The 19,467-nt window shown below is 35.1% G+C and overlaps 2 protein-coding genes across 2 annotated transcripts; both read left to right on the top strand.

Annotated features, from left to right (window-relative positions):
* Positions 1-4,265: 4,265 nt before the first annotated feature.
* LOC137733229 (putative WRKY transcription factor 56) lies at positions 4,266-6,073 on the top strand. The gene is made up of 2 exons (XM_068472380.2): positions 4,266-4,852; positions 5,708-6,073. The coding sequence occupies exons 1-2, from the start codon at positions 4,365-4,367 to the stop codon at positions 5,883-5,885; spliced, it is 666 nt and encodes a 221-aa protein (XP_068328481.2). The 5' UTR covers positions 4,266-4,364; the 3' UTR covers positions 5,886-6,073.
* Positions 6,074-17,545: 11,472 nt separating this feature from the next.
* LOC137735429 (desiccation protectant protein Lea14 homolog) lies at positions 17,546-19,037 on the top strand. Its single transcript, XM_068474851.2, has 2 exons — positions 17,546-17,878; positions 18,399-19,037. The coding sequence occupies exons 1-2, from the start codon at positions 17,673-17,675 to the stop codon at positions 18,709-18,711; spliced, it is 519 nt and encodes a 172-aa protein (XP_068330952.2). The 5' UTR covers positions 17,546-17,672; the 3' UTR covers positions 18,712-19,037.
* Positions 19,038-19,467: the final 430 nt, after the last annotated feature.

The following is a 19,467-nucleotide window of genomic DNA, read 5'->3' as shown; positions in this document are numbered from 1 at the left end:
CCCGCGATTATTCGCACAGCCTTCACGTGATCGTAGCACTAGAGCGTATATATATGTTACACCCAGGCTTGTCGTACAGACCACTTTAGGTGGTTCCGACTCGTGGGCAGGTTTAGATATTGAGATTGAGATTTGAGCTCTAGATGTAGCCGTACAGGTCACGTAGGTGACTCCGGCTGCCTGATTACATGATATTGATTATGATTATACCTGGGCACTTGCATATCACTTTGAGATTTTGGCATGGCATATCTTGAGCATGATTGGTATACCCTTGAGCATGTTTTGCATGTTTACACATACGTACATATGTTTATTTTCTGGGAAGTATACAGGTTTTACGGCGAGGGGTTAGAAAGTATTTTATGAAATGGTTTTCAAAGAGCTTTGTTTTTGCCCACTCACGTTTTTGTTTTGCGCCCCTCCAGGTTCTAGTTGCTTAGCCGTTGCGGTGGTTTCCCTTGAGAGCTTTTCGGCGTTCTGACAGACACTCCCCATTGTAGGGTCGCCTTCGGGCGTACTATCGTTGTTGTTTTAATTGGACTGCTATAGACCTGCTCTGAATTTGTATCGCACTAACTAGCACTCATTCTAGTACTTGTATGCTAGTTTTTTTTTATTATTCGTACTTTCATATTACTACTTTAGCTTCCGCACGTGCACATGGCTACGTCACCTTTGTGTGACGGCCAGCACGCTCCGATCTCGGTCGGGGTGTGTCAAAAACTTTGCGTGACTAACACTTCGTTTCACAAAACTCTAAAAATTTGGGCGGGCGCCAAAAATGGGGTGTGGGAAAAAAAATTTTATAAATTTTTTAAGACTTTGTGCGACCAATATTTTGTCACGCAAAGTGATACGGTTTTTAAAACCAAAATATATAACTCCACAATTTTCTCAATGTCTTTCTCTACTCTTACCTCTCCTCTTTCTTTCCCTCTCCCCAAATTCGACCCTCTCTCTCTTCATTATCTCTTACTCTCACTCACTCTCTCATCTCTCTCTCACTGTCTCCTCTAATTCTCTCACACTCAGCCATCCCTCTCATTCTCACTTACTCTCAATCTTGCCAAAAGGTATATTCTCCCCCAAATTTTAATTTTTTTTTCTTTTCATTAATATTTTTTTTGGAGTTAATTTTAAGTTTGGTGCGGGCTTTGGGTTTGAGTATAGAGTGAGGGGTGGAGTTTAGGGTCGGATTTGGGGTATACCAATTTTCGGGGAGATTATGCCAATTTTATGGTATTATTTTATGTTATGTTTTGGTTATTTGACCATAATGTTTTTTTTGTAGGGAATCGTCGAGACTTTGACGGCTAAAGTTGAGGATTAGGATGCTATCAAACCATATCACCCACCACTACCACCACAATAGAATTGTATTACGATTTTATTATTGTACTTTGTTAATTTATGTGTACATTTTGAATACATTATATATATTGGATAACTTGATCACTATTTTTTATATGTAATTTTATTTTGAATATGTCAATTTAAATTAAAGTAATTAAAAAAAATAAAATCATACAATTAAATTAAATTTAAAAAGTAAAAATTCAAAAAATCTTGCGCTACCAAATATTTCGTTGCGCAAACAATTAATATAAGAGAAATAATAAAAAAAAAAAGTCAAAAACTTTGCGCGACAAAATATTTCATCGCGCAAAATATTAAATTAATTTATTTTAATTAAAAAATAAAAATCTTTGCGCAACGAATATTTCATTGTGCAAAATATTATATTAATTTAATTTAATCAAAAAACAAAAATCTTTGCACTACGTAGTGTTTCATCGTGCAAAATATTAAATTAATTTAATTTAGTTAAAAAATTAAAAAACAAAAATCTTTGCGCGATGAAGATTAGTTTTTGTCGCGCAGACCCTATCTTCATGAGCTTTGCACGACAAAGCATTCGTGACCAAAATTTCGTCATGCAAGGTTTTGTACGACGAAATTGTATTTTGCGCAACAAACTTATTTCGTCGCGCAGAGTGTTTTTTTGTGGTAGTGAAATGTGGGTTAAGTCAATTGACTAGTGCAACAATGCAAGTTCTCACTCACCTCTTTGTATAGTAGAGTTGTTTAGAATAGTCTTGTGTTTAAAATTAGCACTTTTAAGGTCTGTTGTTTTCAACTATATCATAATATTATGATATTGGAACTATATAACACAACAATGTTGGAATTGCTTTTATAATAACTAAAAGCACTTTCAAGTCGCTAAAATGTTTCTGATTATGCTTGACAGAAAAAAAGTTAAAAGTGTTTTTGTGTTTCAAAAAAGTTGAAGAAGCACGTGTTTAAGTGCTTTTCAAGGAAGTGTACTAGTGTGTTTCAAGAAAGCAGTTGCATTATTTTTTGTTAAAAATTTTAAGTGCTTCTAATAGAAGCGCTAGAAGCGGTGATATTGAAGCACTTTTGAGGAGAAATTCTTTCTAAAGAAGCATTCAAAAGCATCATTTACATTTTGTACCCACATAGTTTAATTCTTTTTGGTAGTCTTTAAAATGTATTGAGGAAACAACTCTAAGTTATAAATCGTATACTACTAGTTCATTCGTATGTCAAACTATTAGGGGGCGTTGATTGACCTGAATTGGGTTATCTAACATTAGTTCCATCTTTAACCAAAATATGGGGTTAATTGATACCTGGATAAGCTGAGACTACACATTTCCTCTATCAACTTATTTTAGACAACTTAAAATGAGAAGCCTAAATAGGAACACTCAAACCTAACCAAATCAATCCAAGCCAATCATATATATATCAAATATGCCTTCAAATCATCATCAAACCCTGAACTCTTCTTCTGAACCTATTTGCAGGTGGACTTTGCAAACCCCTTACTGCAACGACGATGATTTGATTGTTGAGTTTCAGGGAAGGTAGGTGGGGCTTGGAGAGTTGCCGTGGGTTGAACAAGTCCTGAGTGTATCAAACACCAAATAAGACTCCAATCCTAAGAGAGTGGTGAGGTAACCTTAAGGGCTTATGTGTTGCCTAAACATTGGTAGGAAGTGGTTCTCAATCTCTCCTTTCATATAAAAGCAACTTACATGGAATGAGTTCGCCACTACATGATTTTCTCAGAGATCTGTATGGATGGGGCATCCTCAAACAACAAAGTCACAAATTAAAAAGCTCAAGAATTGACTAAACAAAACACTTAATATATCCATAAGGTTTTTCATACAATATATTACAATATCCCTCGATGTGTTTTCATGTTTTGAAAACGTTGCATGACAACTTCATTAACAATACCATCAAATATCTCTCTCTATAAAAATAACCATATTATCATTCATCCACTGATCTCATCTGATTTCTCAATTGATTGTTCTCATAAATTTCATGGCCAAAAATACACTTTCAATGGTGATAGTAGCAACTTAAAGAGTTGATGCTAATATAATGTCTCTCATGTAAGTTTGCTTTATGCAACATGTACATTTTTCTCAAAAAAAAAAAAAAAAAAAAAAAAAAAAAAAAAAAAAAAATTAGTGGGGGCATCCGTCCCCTGGGTCTAAGGTGGCTTTGCCTATGGGTTCCCGAAGCAGTAACACATTGCCATGTAGAGAAAATCTTACACATTACACTAAATTATTGAACAAAAAACACTACATAATGATGAACATGTTTCATATAAGTCATTCTCCTTTCATACACACATCTTCAAGGTAACTATTTGCTTTAGGAAATCAATAGAGAGATAAAACTGTCACAATGCTTGTGGGTCACATAGATGAGGATGGCGTTGCAAACATACACATAACTCGGTCCAAACCTTTTTGCTTGGCTTGGTTGGTAAACAGTATCTAGTCAAACTAAACCCAAATCTTATGGCATTATTATTTGAACATGTGTCCTACAGTTCTCAATATATTAAACTATTACAGAAATACCTATCTCGTGAATCTTGTAGGTGAAGATCCGAAAGAGAGAGAGAGATGCATGCAAATCCATGCATTGATGATAACGTTATGCATATTTTGGCACGTCACCTTTTGTACTTGAAATTTGCAGTTGAACAGAAGTAGTTGAGATGTGGTTGGCCTTAGCTTTTACCCTAGCTAGGGTAAACAACATAGGGTTATACCAAAAACGGCAATTAAAACCATCCTCTCATTTAATTCAACCCTAAGCAAACAACTTCTCTCTCTCTCTCTCTCTCTCTCTCGCTCTCCCTCTCTCTAACTTTGTTCGTGCACGTCAGTCCAACTTCTTCTCACCTTCCACCACCTCGCTGGAGAGGACTTCGTATATACTTCCCTCCATCAAACATTCTCGCTTCCTTTCACATCATTATTCTGATTATTCAGTAATTATAATCAGATCACTCCTATTAATTATAAATGGAGGATCATCATCAACAGCATAATCCACCTCCATTAACCTCCCAATTGCCGCCCTTATCGTTACCATTCTTGTTGCCCCCGCCACCCCAAAACCCTCCTCTTCCTCCTCCCTATCTCTTCACACCCTCTTCATCCTCCTCACTGATGACCAACCCTCCTGATCTTCTAGACATTGATTGGGTCAGCCTTCTCTCTGGTGGTACTCAGGCGGCTGGCTGGCTTAGTCATGATCAGATTAATAGTTTTAAGCCTATGGCTACGGTGGACAAAAATATTAGTGGCTCTGCTGGGACTATTATTAGTGAAGCTGCAGATCAGGAAGAAAAGGTGGGTATTAAAAGGAAAGCTGGGGGTAGGATGAGAAAAGCAGCGGCAAGCCGACCTAGGTTTGCTTTCCATACTCGGAGTACGGATGATATTCTTGATGATGGCTACCGCTGGAGAAAATATGGACAGAAAGCCGTCAAGAATAGCTCATATCCCAGGTTTATTCATTATTTTTTCTTTTATAAATATTATAAATATGAACACATTGTTCATACCATGTATCAATATAGCTAGGGAACAAATTTTATTATTCTAGAAAACAAAAATTTGAAAATAATGAATACTGGTTACTTCGCTGGCTAGTGAATCAAGGGAATCTGAGACATAAACGAAGTATGATATGCACATATTCATCGTTTTAGCTGCTTAATTTGTCAGAACTTGTGAATTCTCTAATGAACATAGTGAATCAAGTTATTTAGTCAAATTGTTTGCATGACTAGGGTTTGTCTATAATATTTAATATAGCAAAACATTTCTAAGCCTGACCCCAGAAGAAAATTGAGTACATGAATATTTGTCATTTGAAGTCATCAGAAATTTATGATCCAAAATTTCAAAAGTTCAAAATCCGAATCCTATATGTACTTTTAATAGCAAAATATGAATCTGACAAAAAAGTATATTGTTAGTAGAAAATACAATTCTAACAAAACATTTGTCCCACAAAAAAGAGCTCCCAAGTCGTTTAAAATACCAATATTAAATTGATTAGGGAAATTAGACTAATTTATACCATAAAGAAGAAGCCATTAATTGGACCAATCATATAGGTACATTATGTTCTAGCTAGCAACCTTTGAGGTTGTCTAGCTAGCATCTTGAATCCAAAACTCCTGTAATTATTTGGTTATGTGTATTATATAGGATAGGACCCTCCATATATAACTGTGTGACAATATATATGCAGTGAATGATTCAAAAATTTATATGTTGGGGTAGTTTATTTTTGTCCAGCTAGTTAAGCACAATGATACTATTAGGGCATTTACTCAATTAATTATGTATTGTAGGAGCTATTATCGCTGCACACATCACACATGCAATGTGAAAAAACAGGTCCAGAGGCTGTCTAAAGACACGAGCATCGTCGTGACAACGTATGAAGGAATTCACAATCATCCTTGCGAGAAACTCATGGAAACCCTAACTCCTCTACTGAAGCAAATGCAGTTCCTCTCTAGGTTTTAATTAACAAGTTCACTATATGTCATCTTTCATTGGCATTTGTACTTATATATATTAACCCTTTGCACAAGTTGGCGACAGATTTGTAGATCAAGTGGGTTAAGAAAGTTTACTTTGCATCCGAGACTATGAGTCATGTGTTCAAGTCCCCTTCCCTTAGTATCCTCTTGTATAAAAAAAGAAAAGAAAAAGGGAATTGTTATTAGCACTTCAAAAATCTCATTCTACACTCCAACTTTCTATATTAGGAAAGAAAATACACTTGCGAGGACTGTAGAATGAGATTTTTGGAGTGCCAATAACACTTCCCAAAAAAAATTGTATTAACTGTTGACTATGTGATCAAGAAAAAGAAATTAAATGTGATCAAAGTACCTGCAGAATCAATATTAGTATATGTTATGCATTAGGCTTTAGTCTTTTGTATATTTTGTGTTACTAGATATACATATGTTTAGACTCCTTTTTTTATTCTTGCTTTCTAAATGATATGCTTGTGAATAGTGTTACAATTGCTCCACTTGTAACTGGGAGGTCTCGAGTTAAAGTCTCATGAATGGCGAGTTTAAAACCTAGTTATAGCTTGCCCATTGGCAAGTTGTATAAAATATGAGACACTAAAATCCTTACCCTGGTTAGAATAGAATATCGCTCAATAAAAGAATGATAACATTTTGGTTGATAGTGAGACATAAAGCCTGAAAGAAAGAAAAACTATAGGGATTTTTTAACTTTAATCCTTCAAGAACATTGAAATTTAAAATAAACCTGGTGTTAGATTATATATAGATTATAGACTTATAGTCCCTTGATGTGTCCTTAATTCAAAATAATTAATGTGCATTTTATTTAATGTCTCCCATTAAATATATAAATTTATTAATATACAAATTTTAATTTATTTTTTGACCAAAAAAAAGTTTTTTCTTTTTAATTTATTAATTTTATTTAACATTCTTCAAACTTGAAAGACTCAATTAATGTACCTAAATGTTAGTACCAAAATGTATGTACTGAAATGTATTATATTGAACTAATGTATTTAAATGTTAGTATCGAAATGTATGCACTGAAATATATGCACCGAAATGTATTATATTAAATTAATGTACCTAAATGTATGTACCGAAATGTTGCACCGAAATATTAGTACCGAAATGTATTATATTGAATTAATGTATCAAAATATGTATACCTAAATGTATTATAATGAATTTAATGTACCTAAATGAAGAAGACAAAGTACATTGAAATATATTGTATAACAAAAATTAGTTTAAATGTTTACAACAATATATATTATGATAAATGAAATTATAATTATAATTATAATGAAATAAAATTAATACATTAAAATTAGGAAGAAAAAGATAAATAATTAAAAAATCAAAAATGTAATTAACAAGTGAGGTTATTAATGTATCAAGGGACTAAAATTATATTTTGATCTTACTCATGGTTTTAGTCTAAAAGTCATCTTTGCCAAATATTAGAATGAAGTTTTTTAAAAACTATATCAAACTATCTCAAGGCCAAACGATCTCAACTATATCAATAACCAAACGAGATTGACAAGATGGAGGAGTTTGCTAAAAAAAGACTAGATCTAAACCCAAATGAGCCAGTTCATCAATAAAAAAATTCATTTTCCGATAAATAGTATGCCAAATTTCAAAAGACCAATTATGGTGCATAAAATCACGATAATTTGTAATCAAACTCCCCAAAAGTTGAATATCAACTTTGGCATTTAAAATCAAGTCCACAGCAAAGGCAGAATTAGATTCAACCAAAATATTCTTATATCCCTTATTTTGCACAAGTTGCAAAACATACCCCAAATTTCAGCAATTAGAATCTCACCTCAACAAAGGTTGTCACAAAAACCCGCAACCTCTTGCTATGAAGAATTTCTGAAGACCCCACCATCGTTAATAAAATTAGCCCTTTATAAGACCTATCAACATTACATTTTACCTAAGCCCTTTGGAGGATGTTCTAAAGAATATAAGGCACAAGATCGAGGAGGATCAAGGTAAAGAATATAAGGCACAAGATCGAGGAGGATCAAGGAAACCCATTAGCCTAAAACCAATCCTTCAAGTAGGCAGTAACAACATACTTAGGATCCGAAGGAACAAAATCCTACTCAAAAACTCTTCTTCCTCGAATGCCAAAGGAACCAAACCATATATTACTATTTAAGTGGACTGGACCTCAAGCAACCGAGCCTAATGGTTTTTGTGGTTCTTGAGGCTTTCTCTAGTGAACATCAAAAGCGTAAATTTAAGTTACACATGTAAATAAGAGCCATTGGATCTTTTAATCTAATGAAATCTAACGACTCGTGTTCATATGTCACTACAAGAAAAATTGCCACTGCACAAAAAAAAAAAATATATATATATATATATATATATATATGTGTGTGTGTGTGTGTGTGTGTGCCCTATGAGGCTTAAGGACACCAATATAGGTGTCTTATAACAATAGCAATAGTGCAACAACTTAAATATTATTTGTGCTCTCTATGGATGTGCCCTTTGGTCATAGGGCACAATATAGCATTCTGGACTCAAAGACTTAGCACAAATAAGAGCTATTTTGTGCCTTTGTTCTGATGACATGTCAGATGGCTTTTCCAAGCCATGTTAGCACAATTTTGTTATTGTGCCCAAAAAGTTCAATATTAGAGAAAAACAAATCTAGATATTACAAACAAGCTTTTACAATTTAGTTCTACAAACAATCAATTTATACTAATAATGACAATAACAATTCTTAATACATGTTTTCTGACACACCCTAACCTGGAATGTCCACTTGAACTCCGAATCAAGCTGTGCTGGTCAACATTAGAAAGGTGACGCAGCCATAGAGTGTAGTGATGTGGAAAATATGAATAAATTTAAACCTAAAAGTAACTAAATGCAAGAGTGCACATGTGAGTGAGATTGAACCCATTTCACATGTGATGTCAGAGCATAAGTAAAGTACAGTAATCTCCTATACCAACATTTGCCAAGAATCCTCGTCGACACAAAAGCGCTGCTACTAAAACTTGGAGGGGTGAAAAACAAGGGTGAGTGGGCCTAAAAATCAAACTTTATAAAACTTTTTTCGAAAACGTAATAACCCCTTGCTGTAAAGCAAGTATAGTTTCCAAACATAATATATTACATATTCTAAGAAAACACTTACCATAAACAATAATATCTTGAAAACATTCAATAATTCCCAATATTTCCGCATATAAACATATAACATCCAGTAATTACAATATATTGCATAAATAAACATATCATATCGAGTGCTCATCGACATATGCTGACAAACAAGTTTATGCAAAGATATTCTGACGCGAACAAGACTAGGTGTAATAATGATTTACGCTCTAGTACTACAATCACGTAAAGACTAGCGCTATGTGTATCACATATGAGCCCTAATTGCCTATAGCAATCTAGGACAGGACTAGCACCTGCAATGGATCTAAAGTGAGCATACGGTGCGATGTGAACATACACGTGAAGACTGGCTTGGCCCGGGCGAGTACTAACACCAGTGTAGTACATGATGAGCAGATAACGTAAATATAATCATGCAACAGAAAAATCGATAATTCTACTCAACATAATACTATTCATGACCATAAATATAATTAAGGCATCCCTTTGGATTTATAATGATCTCATGATTCTCATCATTACGACATTTTTGTGTAAACATTAATTTAATTATGGCATCACGTAGGAAATTCATTAATATATATATTTATACACACATATATATATATATATATATATATATATATATATATATAAAAGAAAAGACCCACTCATAGATACTTGCAAGATCACATCCGTTCGAGCTAGGAAAGCCGGAGTCTCCGATAATAATTGCACCTAAGCATGATATTGAGGCCCATTAATAAAACTCAATTAAAACGTTTGAATTTGAAAAAATGAATAGGGAATTCAAAATCAGGGCATCAAAATTCATTAAGAAGGGGTATGAGTAAATTCTGTAAAAGTCAATGAAAAGTCAAAGGTCAGCCAAAAAGCCAACCAAGCCGCCAAGGCGGTCAACTACGTTAAAACTTTGGAACTTCACTAAACAGATGTCAAAAACAGACTCGGGGCATAGAAATTAGCCCAAAAGAGGTCTTGACAAAAATATGTAAAATCAACGCAAGGAATATTCTAGATCCGATTTCATAAATGGGTCTTGGGATCTGGTTCGGGTCGGTTTGCAAATCTGGGTTTGGGCTAATCGGGTTGGATCAATATGTTTTGGGCTCACGGGTTGCACCCATCGGACCTAATGAAGAAGAAAGCCGGATTTGGCTTTTTGGATGGAAATTTTCAACAGCTCTGATAGGGGTCGAAACCTCAACCATTTTCTACAATTCAAAAGCCAAAATGAAGCTAAGGACGTAAGGAACAAGTACATACCTAAGTTGGAATAAGCCGTGGCTAGAGTTGGTTAGAAATGACCTGCAAAAATCTTGAGTCCCGTAAAAAAATATGGAGAAATTTCCCCAAGTTGATTTTGCATTCAAACATCACCAAAAACTCTCAAAATTACCCTAATCGTACTCCAAAACAAGATCTAAGAAGTTCTTGGAGGGGGGTTTGAGGTTTACCTTCGTCGAGAACAGTGAGAAATTGCCGGAGAAAGTCTTGAACAGTGGTGGTGCCATTATGCATAGAGAGAAAGAGAGGAGAAAGAAAGTGACCACGTCAGGGCTTGATGTTTGAGACATAGGTGGTCAGGTGGTTGTGTGGTTCCCGGTGTTGCTGGGTTTCATAGAATGAGAGATAAGGGAGTCAGAGAGAGTGAAGGAAAAGACATCGAAAATGTTTCGAGAGAGTTGGGGAAGATTGATACGTGGCAATAGAGAGAAGTTAGTCACGTGTGGGCCCCATGGGCCACAAAAATCACACCAGAAAATAATAAAATATCTAAAATTCAAATTTACTAGAACACTTTCAAGTTTTGTAATTCCGTAATGAAGGGAAAATATGAGATTTATGTGGGATTTCTATTGACGAGCATGCATATACAATTCAAAATTTATATACGAAAACAACGGAAGCATGTCATCAATTAATATCAAAGCTCTAGTCATGAAAATCCCCTTCAAGATTCATAGGTTTATTTATGATGCATCAAAAACAATTTATTGAAGAACAAAGTTTAGGAGTAGTTTTATACCTCTTGATCTAGATCTTAGACCAAGGATGGACCACCTCCAAGCTCTTTGCTCCTTGAACTCCTTGAGCCTAGCCTCCCTCCTTGCCTCCTCCACTTTGTTGAGAATGAGTGCTCCTAGGTCCTCTTCAAGTTTCCAAAATTGAAAACCTCTAAAGATCCTCACCCACTAGTGTAGTGAGAAGGATGAAGGAATAACCAAAGGGGTGATAAAATGATTAGCTAAAATCCCCCTATGGTGGCCGGCCCTTTGAGTGTTAGAGAGAGTTATTTTCTTTTCTCTTTTGTTGTTTTGAACACACAAAAAACCCTTATGAAACTTTCACTATAAAGTTCCTTTTATTACATAAAGAAACAAGTCAACAATTGACCTTCTCTCTCCCTCTCTTTGGCCGGCCTTCTTTGTGCTGTTTGGGCTTTGGGCTTTTATTATTTCAAGTCATCCAATGCTTGAATAAAAGCCCAATGGGTTTAGGCCCAATGGGCCCAATTAAACCTGAACATTTCTTTAAGCCCAAAACGATCTTTTATCACTTTTATGATTTCTTTAGACTTTCTAAATTAATCACAACACTTAATTAATCCAATTAATTATTTCCATCATCCATTAGTTACTCACTACAAGAGTGTATTGGTGAACAATCTTTTAGGTTCTAATTAGCAAGGCAGTGAGGTGATTGGCACCAATCCAATTGATTATATTTAATCCAACCACTTAGTGAATTAAAACTTACTTTTAATTCACCTTCTTCTTTGATGACTACATTTAATCATCTAGAAGAACTCACAAGCCATGAGTGACATCTAAACATATATCATGGCTACCCAAGCTAATGTAGAAGTTTATTCGGAGAACCTATTCAGTTGGAATTATAATGTAATTCGATCCTTCTCTAAAACAATACTCTCAATCATATCACTAGGGTATGTATATACTATGTCAAACCCCTAATGTGATTATGCATTCTTATATGATTCAATTGAGTCGCATAGGAAAGCTTTCCTTTATTACGCTCGAGACATCGGCCGAAGATTCCTGAATCATATCTCAGAGTATTCTTCCTCTCATAACGAGGATCAAAAATCCCTTGTTGATCATTCACATGCCTACATGTTTAGATAACTTGACCCCAACAATGCCGTGGACACTCCAGTGGAATGTCGTTTGACATGATCAAAGATGAAGGACCTAACCATTAGACATCTATGATGTCTCAGGTCAAAGGATTACTTACATTATTCCAAACTTCAGAGTTACTTGCTTGACATGTGAGTAGACCTCCATGCAAGTACTCTCGTTCGATTGTGTTTAGTGAACTCATTCCTTTAATGAGCACCTACATACTTGTCTTAGTGTCACTACACGAATGGGATGAGACTTTCCATCCTTCCATTTGAAGCAGACATAGTATGTACTAGTCTATGCATTGTCAGTATCCCTCCGACAATCCTATGACCAGGAACCTTTTTGGACATAATGGTTATGAGAAGAAGGTCTCTGTAGTCTAATCATCATTAGATTACTTCTTCCATCAATCCATTGTCCATGGATTCATTATTTAGGACATATTTCGTTCATTGAGATAGTCTTAATTAGTATCTTTGCCTTCCGATGTATAAGAGTCATATATACATCATTACATTGTCCTGAAAGGTTTCTTCCAAAGATTGACTTTCAGGGCATATTTCCAACACGTAAAATCTTAATCGTAACTCCGATTTCGATTTCACTTACACCAACGCGTTCGTAGCAATGAGTACTACACTAATACGATAAAAATAGTAGCTCATACGCGTTGTGGAATGACGGTCAACGAAAGTCAACAATCTCGCCTCTAAGGGCATTTTCATCAATTCACTCTTTTCAAAAATTAAATATTGTAAAATCAAGGATGGGTTCTAACATTTTCTGCTATGAAAATAAAGTCAACTAAATCTAAGAATTTAATGGCTTCCAAATTGAAATCATGATTCTTATTCTTTACCTGATGAGCTATTGTTTATCTTTCCTCCACAGATCAACCACAAACCAACAAATATCGTATCTTGTCTTTCGAGTTCTAACGGTGAAGGACTAGTCCCCAATGCTAAAACCACAAATCACAGTATAAAGTAATAAGGAAACTGCATAAAAGCCTTTAAAAATAAAACCCAACAAAATTAGCATATTTATATTACATCTAAAGCCTAAAAACAATTACCAAACGAATATTAAGCATAATTTTAAATATAAGCTCCAAATATTTAGTGGGAAAAACGTAAATCACTTACCTCAAAGTCTGCCTCCAAATATTTAGTGGGAAACTGGGTAGCCATGCAGCCACGCCAGAAATTGGGTAGAGGTTCTAAAATCTGTTTTGAGGTTAAATCTCAACCAAAGCAACATCCATACATCAAATTAAAGCTGGAGATATAAGGAATAATATTATACCAAATTTGAGGCGATAGTCGGCTGAAGATGACTAGAAAATGGCCTAGAAGGTCTCGTTCGTTTTTTGTGCCTTCGATGGAAATCACTACGCAAACCTGAAATCAAGCATGCAAGGCTCGAACTAGATCCAGGGAGGTTGTAAATGACCTAATTGGGTTTGGCCTTGCCAAAACTACAAGGATTTGGCCAGAATCATTGCCGAAGTTTTCTACAACTCGTTGAGAACTGGATAAGTTAGTTTTTCATTCCAAATCACAATTGCAGAGAAAACCACATGGATGCCCAAAAATCAAATTAGAATGACAAGAGAAAACCATTTGTGGTGTTTTTTAGACTCACCTTTATTGGAATCGACAAAATCTTTATTGAAAAAAACCTTTTTTTTTGTTGAAGCTAGTTCCAGGGTTCCTATTTGAGTTTTGTGGATGCAGAGGTGAGGAAAAGGGTTTGTGGTGAGGAAAGGGTCGTGGGCATTGTGATTGGCCATGTGGTTCGTCGTATTGAAAATGTGCCCTAAACCCAATCAATGTGATGATACTTTATGGACATTTCACATGTTAAATTAAACTGTTTAATATAAGGGTAAAGATTATTGTTTAAAGCTGTCTCATATAAATCTTATACGCTTAACCAATAAGTTCAAGAAATATGTGATTAAGAGAATGTGATCTAAAGAAGTTAGATTCATGAGACCATGATCTTTTGTACACATATCATAAATGTTCCTGATCATAAGATTGCCAATTATGCATTAACGATATGTTAAGATTAATACATGCTATGTATTCTGTCTGGGAGAGTGACTGGTCTCGAGTCATTGGTGTGATTGATGTAAAGACAAGAATGTAGAAGCTCAATAGAGAATGAGTCCATTGAACATGATCAACGAAGAGTTCTCATACTCATGTCACATGAGAAGTCATGGTTAAGATAATGTAAAGTAGTCGTTTCACTTGAGGTATCATAATTGTCGTGTGCTTAGTTCATTGGTCTTTAACTATGTTAAAGGCACTCCATCAGAGGATGTCCACGGCATAATTGGGATTAAGCTACTTAACCATAGAGGTAGGTGAATGTGCAATAAGGGATCTCTAACCTTCAAACCATTGAGAGACAATACTCTGTGATACGATTACAAATCTCTAGCAGAGTATGAATGAGATTTAGGAAGTCATTCTAAACCATATTAAGGTAATCATATAGACAAGAAAATCACATTAGATAGTAAACATGAATAAACTATCATACTAAACAATGTGATAGAGAGTATTGTATTAGAGAAAGACTGTATTGCATTTGTAATCCTAATATGAATAGGTTCTCCACTTCTTTTGTCTAGCTTGGATAACCATGACATACTGTTAGGTGTCAATTATGGCTTATGGAATCCTTAAAGATGTATAATCGCTAGGGGTGGGCAAACGGGTCCTAGACCCATGGGGCAAGGCGGGTCCATGCGATTAGGGACGGGTACAAGACGGATTTGGAAATGTAAAATACAAAACAAGGAAGGGCGAGGTGGGGCAGGTTCACGGAATTAAAAGGGGGCGAGGTGAATCCAAAAGTCTAAGGAAACGAAGCCCCAGCCGGACCCGTATCTTCTAATCCCACTCGTTTTCTGGAATATTGTATTTGCTTTGGTAGTACACATCCACTAGTACTACATTTGTTTACTACAATACACTATTACTACTTTCGTTTTCTTTATTTATTTTTTTATTTATTTTTGTTATTTATTTATTTAATTTTTCTTTTGTTGCAAAGAATGTCATCCATCATCAGACCATCTTCTGCTCCATTCCATCCATTGTATGAGGAAACGGGGACTCAGATCCACTGTCTTCTTCTCCACCATTTTCATCTCTCAATCACAAATCTTTCTCTCACTCAGTTCTTCTGCACCAACAAAAAAAAAAAAAAACTCATAGTGTTTTTAAAACCCGATGTCTGATTTTCATTTTCTGAAAACCCAAAAATGATGAGCAATCTAAGGTCGAATCTCACTTGCCATTCCACTTCACTCTTTATTTCTCGCACAGGCACGCTTTCACGTTCTCTGATTTGTCTCTGATGTCGCCTTATTTCTCTCCAACAATTCAATTTCAAACTCGGATCTAAACTCAGTCGAGTGGAAATTCAACTGGGATATTGAAAATTAAAAAAAAAAAACTAAAAAATAAACAAATTGTACTTGTTGGACCCGTAGGAACTAGCCCATTTTAAACAGGCTGGGTTAGGTCCGGCTTCAAATTTTGTAATAGCAAGATCTGCCCCGCCCCGCCCCGTTTTATTTCCAACCGAGTCCAGTCCAATCCCTCCAATTTTGGGCCCGGCCCGTGCCCACCCCTAATAATCACTAAAGGGAAAATTGAAAGTAAGTTTCAATTCACAATCGATTAGAAAAAGTTCTAATCTTCCATTGCCTCACTAATTAGAACCTAATAGATCGTAGACCGTGTAAGGTAGAGATTGAAGAAACAAAAAAGTTGAGTAAAGACAATTAATGGTTTAATTGTTTATGGCTAGGATTAATCAAACAACAAATTTGTTTTAGACATCTGGTTAGTTTTAGGCCTTAAGGTCCAATGGGCTTTGAGTAGTCAAGCCCAATGACTTAAGTTGTATGACAACTTAAATCACAAAAGGGTAAAAGACCCACTAACACCCCAAAACTGGTCATAGAGAGTGAGGGTTATGGTTTCATTATTTGGGAGCCCTATTTAAGGAACTTTATAGCTCCATCCTCACTAAAGGATTTTGTGTGAGAAAAAAGAGATGGTTAAAGTTTCACCATTTGGAAGCCCTATTTAAGGAACTTTATAGCTCCATCATCACTATGATGTTCTTATGAATAATATCTCAGTGTAAAATGAGTAGGGGAAAGGGGTTGGGCCAATGGATCTTTGATATCTAAGTCAGTTTCTCTGATAAGAGAGAGTTTAGGGCTTAAGTGCGTAGCAAAAACTTACCAGAGATTGGTGGAGATGGAATATTTATAGAGTTAGGGACAACTATATGTGTAGGATTTTGCCCTGACATGTGGCAGCATCCGATTGGCCAAGGTGAGTTATTCGTAGGATTCGTAGGATGGTTGAGGAAGGAATAATCCTAATAAATAATATTTTGAGATTATCTTGGAAGTATCCTTAATTGGAAATTTTTGGGATTCCTTACTTGTTTGAGTTGATCCTTAATTAGGAGAGTATTAAAGATAAGATTGAGTAATTGATCATATCTTTAATGCCTTTGACTTTGGGCAGGGGAGCTTAGTGATATTGTAGTTAGCCGCTCGAGCCTCTAGGGATGTTAGACTGCAGGTGGGAGTCTCATGGGTCTTGCCAATTTAGTAAGAGCATTCTTGCCTTCTTAAGAAAAAAGTAAATGTGTCACCTACATGATCTTTCAGATTATTTTTGGGAACTTTAACGAAAAGCTCCTGGTACTGTTCACTGTAACGAAAAACCACATTTTTACACTAAAAGTCAATCCTGGTACTATTCACTTTACCCTTTATTTTGTCATTTTCGTTAAAACTCAAAGTTTTCAAATCATTTTCATTAGTTTTCCTATTATGTTTTGCTCCACGGGGAATATTTACCATACATATCAAATTCATTCTCTTCGATTCTATTTTAGGGATTTCTAATATTCTGCTTAATTATATTTTACTAAAATAGAAGAATATGTCAAGCATGTTTCAGTTGGATTGTATTCCGATATTTTTAAGAGAAGTTAACATATTTTTCTCAATAAAATTGTAAGAAACAAAGAAAAAAAATCTCTGGTGTAGCATACATGCTGCATTTTGACCTAATACACAGCCATTATTTAGTCTTAACGCTTAATCAAATGGACAAATATTACTATAAATACCAAAATTTACGCAGCCATGTTATCTAATCACCGATATCCAAATAAGGAATAATATAATCCCAACACGTATGTGATTATAATCAAGGTGATTGTGGGAAAACCACAAATTAATTAAGCAATGCACCTCCTATATATAACCCAAATGAAATTCTGAATCTCAATCAGCAAGGCTGTAAGGCTTGTCTAAATCAATCTACATTATTTTGTTCATCTGTGTTTTCTTTGGCTAATCTATTGGTTTGTTCTTAATTTCTTGATCTCCATCTTGGAAAATGTCGGGGTTGGTGGACAAGGCCAAACACTATGTGGCAGAAAAGATAGCAAATGTGCCGAAGCCTGATGCAAGCCTCACAGATGTTGATTTCAAGAAAGTGAGTTTTGACTCTGCGGATTACATTGCAAAGGTCTCTGTGAACAATCCCTACCCACATCCTCTCCCCATCTGCGAGATCAAATACACTCTCAAAAGCGTTGGCAAGTTAGTTTCAGCTCTCATTGTTACATTTTTTTTCAGTATTAGTGATCTTTTGAGCAATGAATGAGATCAAAACTGAAACCCTTTTTTAAAAATTGTAAATTTTCTAGTTCTACATATCTAACCAATTAGAGGGTTTCCGATCAAAATAGAGCCCTAATTTTGAATTCAATGAATGAGATCAAACCCGATAGCCTTTTGAAATGAGCTTGGATTTAACAATCTGACAATCTTTCGAGTCAAATTGATGAGTCTTCAGTTTAATCTGCAGAAATTTAAGGGTATATTAGTTTACGGAAAATTGTAAATGGTAATCATATGATTTAGAAAAAGAGATTTCTACACATTCCGTTTTATGCACGCCTCTGTTTATTTTAAGATTTTGAATTGAATAAATCAAACAAAAATTAATAGACTTGTGCAGCAGATGAAAAAAATTGAGAAATTTTGAAATTGTCCATCCAAACTTTTGCTCGATGTATATTGATCCTTTTCTGGGTTTGTATTTATATATGTGAATTAGGGTTATTGCATCTGGGAACATGCCAGACCCTGGCTCGATAAAGGCAAGTGGCACTACTGTATTGGAGGTGCTGGTGAAGGTGCCGCATAGTATTATTGTGACATTGGTAAAGGACGTTGCTAAGGATTGGGACATTGACTATGAGTTGGATTTGGGTCTCATCGTTGACCTTCCTGTAGTTGGGAACATTACCATACCACTCAATAGGAAGGGCGAAATCAAGCTTCCCACCTTATCTGAAGCCATTTGGGGTTCAAATGATGAAGCTGCAAAAGAGGCTTCCAAGGAGACTAAAAGGGAGATTGCAAACTAGACATGGCTAGATCCGAAGATGGAAAAAAGGTGAAAGCCGAATTCTCGTCATAAATGTAAAGAGTACGTAGTTTATCTTAGAAAAAGAAAGGTGAAAGTCGAATTCTTGTCATGTGGATGAGCATTATGTCGATTGCTTTCTTCCCGGCATTGAATTGGCATTGGAAGGCATTTTAGTACTTAGTAGCAATATATTAAAGTGGGGTTGGTTTGGGAATAGGCTTCCTAATAATTGATTAATTTCATGCGGTACGCTTTAATCTTTTGCTTGTAATTTCGCGTCAGATCTACTTTTTGTTTTATATTCATGCAATTATTTTTACTTAATTGACGATTCTAAGTTTATTTCTTATAGCGGAGTAATTTTTATACTCCTTTTATCTCTAGATGATTCTTTTATTAACTTTGTTCATTAATTTTTTTCATCCAATTACTAGAAAGAAGGGGATGCGGTAATCACTCCCTAAATTGATAACTGCGCTGCAATTTTAAAATCTTCTTCAACTTGCTACTTTTCTCTTTGTAATGTTCTAAGACCATCTGTAAAAAAAATGTCAAATCATAAGAATTAAATTACAATTGATGACTGATGTGGCACTCTGAAGTCTTATGTCAAACTTTGTACCTCTCTAACCGAATTGTCAAATGTTATTTTATAATTTAAATAGAGCTTTAAGTGGTTGTAATTATTAAAAAGAATATTGAAACAAAATTTTTATTAGTTGAAATATTAGTGGAATAAGGGATCCACTTTTAA

Source organism: Pyrus communis, chromosome 7 (assembly GCF_041283825.1).
Source record: "Pyrus communis isolate YQ-2024b chromosome 7, ASM4128382v1, whole genome shotgun sequence".
Classification (NCBI taxonomy): Eukaryota; Viridiplantae; Streptophyta; class Magnoliopsida; order Rosales; family Rosaceae; genus Pyrus; species Pyrus communis.
Note: the sequence above shows the minus strand (reverse complement) of the source record. Positions and strands in the feature narration are given on the sequence as shown.